Source organism: Triticum dicoccoides, chromosome 5B (genome assembly GCF_002162155.2).
Source record: "Triticum dicoccoides isolate Atlit2015 ecotype Zavitan chromosome 5B, WEW_v2.0, whole genome shotgun sequence".
Classification (NCBI taxonomy): Eukaryota; Viridiplantae; Streptophyta; class Magnoliopsida; order Poales; family Poaceae; genus Triticum; species Triticum dicoccoides.
The window spans coordinates 696,672,284-696,679,298 of record NC_041389.1 but is presented as its reverse complement, the minus strand read 5'-3'; the positions used below and the strand labels follow the sequence as shown (position 1 = coordinate 696,679,298).

Here is a 7,015-nt window from a genome sequence, read left to right as displayed (position 1 = left end):
GGGCTGTCGGATCTAACATGGCGGACGTGCCCGGGCGTTCCCATATCCGCCCCATATTTGGGCTGGATATGAGGGGTGTCGGTCAGCCCAGGTGTTTGAGGCCCGTTTAAGGTGCCCGTCTAGGTCGCATTTTCGTGACCGGTTAGTGACTCGGTTGTCCGCCCGGGCGTTTGAGGCGGGTCTGGGACGTCTGGCTGTAGATGCCCATAATCCACGAGGGCAAGCAACCTTTTCATTGAAGAGCATCAGTTGAAGGAGAAGATTTTTTTCAGACGCTATGTCTAAAAAGTAAAAGAAAATGTAGCTCCATTCCAAACATGATTTAAATTTAGTACAAATTAACTTGCACTGGTCAAAGAGTGAATAAGTTATATCTTCTCATATTTATGTGATCAATTTCCCTAACACTAACTACGGTGGAACCTATACCATTGAGATAAAACACAAACATATTAGTTGTAAACACATATTCTTTTTGAAAGTGTAAGTTCAAAGCTTTGAAGAGACAGAAAAAATTAAAGCGTACATCCCTTCAATTAAAGAAATGACCAAATCTTTTCAGGGCCAGTATATAAGAATGAGGTCTATTCCAAACCCCGAGCTTCTATGCAAACTCGTGCTTCTAATTAATCACTTATATTTTTCTGTATTTATTCCATGTCTTTCGGCGATGTACGTTCAATGGAAGGTGACGTTCATATAGACTATGAAGGCGTCTGCGGCAACTTCGTTCATCTGAAGATGATGTGCCGACTCAGTCTCTTGAAGGTGCTTATAGGGATAGGGTGTGTGTGCCCGTGTGCATTCATAGGGGTAGAGTGTATGCTCGTGGGAACGACTTCAATTGTACCGTGTTCAATAAAATAGCAATCATCACATTTGAACCCTGCAAAAAAAAATCACTCACATTTGAACCTAACCTATCTAATCCTGACCAATTGGAAGCTAAAATGGATTGGACGCCGAGCGAGTACTTTGATCTTGGTAGCTCGATCAAGTCCTAGTCCTGGCCAGCCAGGGCGCGCATCAGACAAAGTACTTGCTCTGCACCGCACTACACGGCCGCACCTGCGACAAAGAAGAATCTGCCGTCCAAATCGAGATTCCATACCGTACATACCGGCCCTAGACTTGAAAGTCTACGGGTGTGAACTGTACGCTGCACTAGCTAATGAGGCCACGACATACAAGGTCGTTCGCACGTACACTTACAGATCATCAACTGAAGTACAGTGAAGGGAATCCCGAGATTATTCAAAGGGTGTGTGAAATGCATGCGCGGGATTCCACCGCAGGGCCGGCCGGTACGTGTTACATACGTCATCAATGGCCACTGCACCACCTACGCGGGGAGGCTGCCCTGCCACTCTATATATACCAAGAAGACGGACCTGGCTGTAGTACTTACACCTTATACCTCCAGCTTATTCCCTCTCGCGCCGCGAGCTAGCTAGCAGCTACGTGGCCGCCGGACGGCGAGGACAAGCAACTGAGCAAGGCATAGGTAGGTGGATCGGCCGGCCAAGATGTCGGTGCCGGTGGCGTACCAGGGGAACACGTCGGCGGCGGTGGCCGACTGGCTGAACAAGGGCGACAACGCGTGGCAGCTGACGGCGTCCACGCTGGTGGGCCTCATGAGCGTGCCGGGCATGGTGGTGCTGTACGGCGGCGTGGTGAAGAAGAAGTGGGCGGTCAACTCCGCCTTCATGGCGCTCTACGCCTTCGCCGCCGTCTGGATCTGCTGGGTCGTCTGGGCCTACAACATGTCCTTCGGCGAGGAGCTGCTCCCGTTCTGGGGCAAGGCCGGCCCGGCGCTCGACCAGGCCTTCCTCGTCGGCCGCGCCTCGCTCCCGGCCACCGCGCACTACCGCGCCGACGGCACGCTCGAGACGGCCATGGTGGAGCCCTACTTCCCCATGGCCACCGTCGTCTACTTCCAGTGCGTGTTCGCGGCCATCACGCTCATCCTGGTGGCGGGGTCGCTGCTGGGCCGCATGAGCTTTCTCGCCTGGATGCTCTTCGTGCCGCTCTGGCTCACCTTCTCCTACACCGTCGGCGCCTTCTCCGTCTGGGGCGGCGGCTTCCTTTTCCAGTGGGGCGTCATCGACTACTGCGGCGGCTACGTCATCCACATCCCCGCCGGAGTCGCCGGCTTCACCGCCGCGTACTGGGTCGGGCCAAGGACCAAGAAGGACCGGGAGAGCTTCCCGCCCAACAACATCCTGTTCGCGCTCACCGGCGCCGGGCTGCTGTGGATGGGGTGGGCCGGGTTCAACGGCGGCGGGCCGTACGCGGCCAACGTCGACTCGTCCATGGCCATCTTGAACACCAACATCTGCACGGCGGCGAGCCTCATCGTGTGGACCTGCCTCGACGCCGTCTTCTTCAAGAAGCCCTCCGTGGTCGGCGCCGTCCAGGCCGTGATCACCGGACTCGTCTGCATCACGCCAGGCGCAGGTACGCGTGCTGCAACGCCATCGATCGATCTATAATTTATTCTTTTTCTTATCTCTGTCATCTAGACCATCTACTCCTAATTAAGTTCTCCTGTGCTGGCACGTACTACTAAGTAAGACGTGCACATGATGGCGGGAAGCGCATGCATATGCGTAGAGAGATTCTCACAGTACAACCTGCTTGACTTTGGATTCAGAAAATTGTACGGAAAACTGGAGAAGATCAGTACTAGCACGATCTCATCTCTGTTCGAATTATAAATGCCAAATAAGTAAACTTAGCTAGATGCACATAATTTAGCATGTTGAATAGTACGATTGTAATCCTGATTCCAGAACTGAAGAATTGTGAATAACCAAACGTCGAGTAGGTGGAATCTTAGAATTTGCCTGGAACCAGGGGAACTAATTTACCTCTGGCCTGCCAATCGGTACTTGTCAGTTGTCACCATCTCAGTCAAAGTCTAAACTTGCGCATTTGTTGATTCTGCAAATTTTCCTCCCGACAAAATTGTATGCGTTGCACGCAAAAGTCAAAACTGGAGAAGATCAGTAGCACGTCTTACCTTTCATTTGTTCAAATCTAATGACCAAACAATCTTAGTTAGCTCACTTGGGTGGACGTAGTCAGCACGTTCAATTTATAAATCCTAAATAACCACTGTACTAGTGAACAGTTAAACATCGATCAAGTAGGTTGAATCTGGATGCGTATTTTGCCAGGACCCATAGGATTAGGCAGTGGCGGAGCTACGGGAAAAAGGCTGGGCGGGCCGGACTAAGAAATTACACATAGTACTTGTTGAGGCCCAAATTTCATCTCATCCTTCCCCATTTTCGGCTGGGCTGGGCAGGCCACGGCCCATTCGACCTTGCCTAAGCTCCGCCAGTGGGATTAGGAATCTCCAATGTCCATGTTTATCATTTCTGCCCATGTTGGTACTTGTCACCATCTCAAGTCAAAGTCTCGATCAACTCTTGACCAACTTAATTGCCCATTTGTTTGATCTGCGAATTTTCTCCGTAGACAAATCACATGGAAAACGAAAGAAAAACTAGTTCATTTCTCACATCCAATTCAGTGGTTTGACAAGTTTGCCTCTGGCGATACAGGTGTCGTGCAGGGTTGGGCGGCGCTGGTGATGGGGGTGCTGGCCGGCAGCATACCATGGTACACCATGATGGTGCTCCACAAGCGCTCCAAGCTCCTTCAACACGTCGACGACACCCTCGGCGTCATCCACACCCACGGCGTCGCCGGCCTGCTGGGCGGTGTCCTCACGGGCCTCTTCGCCGAGCCCAACCTCTGCAATCTATTCCTTCCGGTGACCAACTCCCAGGGCGCCTTCTACGGTGGTACCGGCGGGGCCCAGCTCGGGAAGCAGATCGCCGGAGCGCTTTTCGTGATCGGGTGGAACGTGGTCGTCACGTCCATTATCTGTGTTGTCATCCGCCTTGTCGTCCCGCTGCGCATGCCCGAGGAGAAGCTCGCCATTGGCGACGACGCCGTGCACGGTGAGGAGGCCTACGCATTGTGGGGCGATGGCGAGCACTACGATGACACCAAGCACGGCACTGAGCACAGTGCGGCCGTCGCGCCGGTGTGATTTTCTCTGCTTTGTTACTTTGCTTCCTTGTTATGTTTGTCCCATCTATATTGTGTCCTGTTTTATTTTCTCTGTTCTCTTCCCTTCAAAATGTAAATTTGTAGCTCATGTATATTCAAGGAGGAAAACCCCCTGTCTCTACGGCAAGTGGTATTGATGCGCCAAACAAAACAAATATTCGATTGAATCAATTAAATTTTGAATACCAAAATATCTTAGACCCACCCAAATTGGGCCGACCTCGCCACATCATCTGTACAATTCTACCACGAACCCTATAACAATGAACCACAGTCCACTAGCCGACGACCTCTTTTGCATCGCGCCAACCACATGTACCTAAGTTTTTGGTTCTATATCATTGGTCAATGAGATAATTTCTTATTTGGCCAATTCACCTCATATTTGTGCTTTCTATTTGGCCCTAGAAAAAGTTCACCCCTATTTGTCCCCGAACCTAAACTTTATGCCTTCTATAACACTTATGTCTATTTTTCTAGCTAGCGGTGTTAAATGGATGGTATAAAGACATTTTCACCCTCATGCATAATGTGATTAAAATTTTCATAGATAGTACTCTCTCTGTAAACTAATATACAAATGTTTAGATCATTATTTTAGTATATTCTAAACACCCTTATATTAGTTTATGGAGGAAGTATGTGTTTGCTGAAATTAAATCATGTTTGCGTGTTCTCCACTCCGCTTTGTGTGCAGCCACTCCTTCGTTACCCATTCGTATCTCTCTGATCCGGCCACCATAAGTCCTCGGCTGGCACGGTGACAACCGCAACATCCTTTGCTTAATTTTGGTGCAAGTTCGACGCCGCTCCACCATTGTCCCCTGAGTTGTCACTATGACTGACACGTGACTTTTGCTGTGGTGTTCTCCTGGGAAAGAAGTAGTGTACAAACGAACATGCCTTTTACCTGCCATTTCAATATCGTTACCTAGGAAATGGACGAAAGTGTCACGCAACACATTAAACTTAAATTCATGGACAAATAGGGAAAAAGATGTTTTTTTAGGGTCAAATAAGAAATCTTATTTTTAAGAATGACCAAATTAGAAATTCCCTCTTCATCAATCCATACATCAATTGACTTGAAGTGGTAACTAACTTCATAATTTTTTTCTAGGGGAACTTCTTCCTAATATTTAGAGGTACTAAGCTCCCTATGAATAGAGGCCTAGGAGAGCTCGGTTTTTTTCCTCGAGGTGGACCCCGCTTGTAAGGGTCTGATTGGGTCGTGGGTCCCGTATGACAATATCGGAGCCGACATTCCATGAAAAATATTTTCATTTTGGTAAAACATTTGGGAGTTACATTGTTTGTGAGTTTCCAGTTTTTCCACAAATTTTAAAAAACATTCTTGAATTTAATCATTTCTTCACGAATGTGAAAAGAACTATGTATGAATTCTACAAAATGTTCGTGAGTTTTTTTATTATTGTTCACGAAATTTAAAAATATTGTGGATTTATAACAATATTTTTAAATTTTAAAAACACTCACAAATATGAAAAAAATCTTCATGGACTTTTTAAAATGTTCACCTTTTAAATAATTTTGATTTTGAAAAAATGTTCAAGAATTTAGATTATCTTCCTAAAATTTGAAAATTATTCAAAAATAAATATGATAAAACAAATATAAAAACAAAAGGAAAAGAAAACATGACAAGCGGTAGATAAAAAAGATAAAAATACCAAACAAAACCTTCCCAAAACCGAAAGGACCGGCCTACATGTCCAACCCCGTACAACCCTTGCGGGTCTGCATTTGCTCGACTACCTTTACAGGACGCACGCAATATGGATTGCCATATAAGTTTTTGAAGAAAAATAGAATTAACTTCAAAACCAAAGAACGGCGCGGCGAAGCGCACGGTATCCACCAGTCTTATCTATGTGTCAATAAGGAAGCCTAAAACCTTGCTCGTTATGCAGTTTCCCTGCTAAGACGAAAACACGTTTGGCTCCTATCTCCTCCTAATGGCGTTTGTTTCCCGGCTAATCTAGCTGTATAACTTGTTTCGTGATCTTAAAACCAAAAAAGTGACATCTAGATCATCTAACATAGAAGTTGTACTAATTCATTTCTCCGGCGTGGTTTCTGGCACGTATAAGACGTCGTTGCGGCCACGTGATGGCGCGCGCAAAGCGCATGTATGCATAGTGAGATTCTTCTAGTGCAACCTTGCTTGTTACTATTTGGAAGAAAAAAAACTTGCTTGTTGACTTTGGATTAAATTTGAATAAAATGGCAACCATTTTTTATAATCCTAATACATAAATAAGTTGTCATTGTAAAGTAAGTAAAGTAATTAGTGAACAAGCAACATCAAGTAGGTGGAATCTCGATGCCTATTTTGTCAGGACCCATTGGAATCTCTGGTGTCCCAGTTTTGTCGTGTCTGCCCATGTCGGTACTAATCACAATCTCAAGTCAAAGTCCCCACAAAGCCTTGCATTTGTTTGTTCTGCAAATTTTCCTCGTAGACAAATTCCCATTAAAAATTGAAGAAAAGTTCGTCCATGTACAGCCGAACGTACGTATCCAGCAGTGACGGTGACTTGGGAGTCCGACAGTTTAACCCCGTGGTGGGTGACACGCACATAGAGTACGATGCAGGTGTGGACGTGTGGTGCAGAGGGTGGGGGCAAATTTGACAATTTTGATCTTGGGATGAAATCAATTCACAGAATGAACTGTCCGTGAAACTATTTCACGTCCCTGACCTTTTTGTGTAGCGCCCGCCACACAGGCGTCACACCCTACTGTGCAACGCCAGCACCAAGGCGTTGCACGCCAGTCCAGCGTGGCAGCCCTGGCCCCGCACCCGGCAGTACAGCGCCTCTGAGCTAGGCACCACACATGTAATGTGCCGCGCCTAGCCGTCGGGTGCTGCACTGTGACTTAGATCCAGCCGCGGCGGCCCTCTCCTCCC

At 47.4% G+C, this 7,015-nt stretch overlaps 1 protein-coding gene across 1 annotated transcript; it reads left to right on the top strand.

The window, feature by feature from the left end:
* Positions 1-1,416: 1,416 nt before the first annotated feature.
* Positions 1,417-4,210, top strand: LOC119312726 (ammonium transporter 3 member 2-like). Its single transcript, XM_037588487.1, has 2 exons — positions 1,417-2,457; positions 3,570-4,210. Exons 1-2 carry the CDS (start codon positions 1,527-1,529, stop codon positions 4,061-4,063), a joined length of 1,425 nt encoding a protein of 474 aa, XP_037444384.1. The 5' UTR covers positions 1,417-1,526; the 3' UTR covers positions 4,064-4,210.
* The last annotated feature ends 2,805 nt before the right edge of the window (positions 4,211-7,015 follow it).

Coding starts and splice junctions, on each gene's coding strand:
- LOC119312726 (XM_037588487.1), top strand. CDS start 1,527: ATGTCGGTGCCGGTGGCGTACCAGGGGAACACGTCGGCGGCGGTGGCC. Junction 2,458..3,569: donor CTGCATCACGCCAGGCGCAG/GTACGCGTGCTG, acceptor CTGGCGATACAG/GTGTCGTGCAGGGTTGGGCG.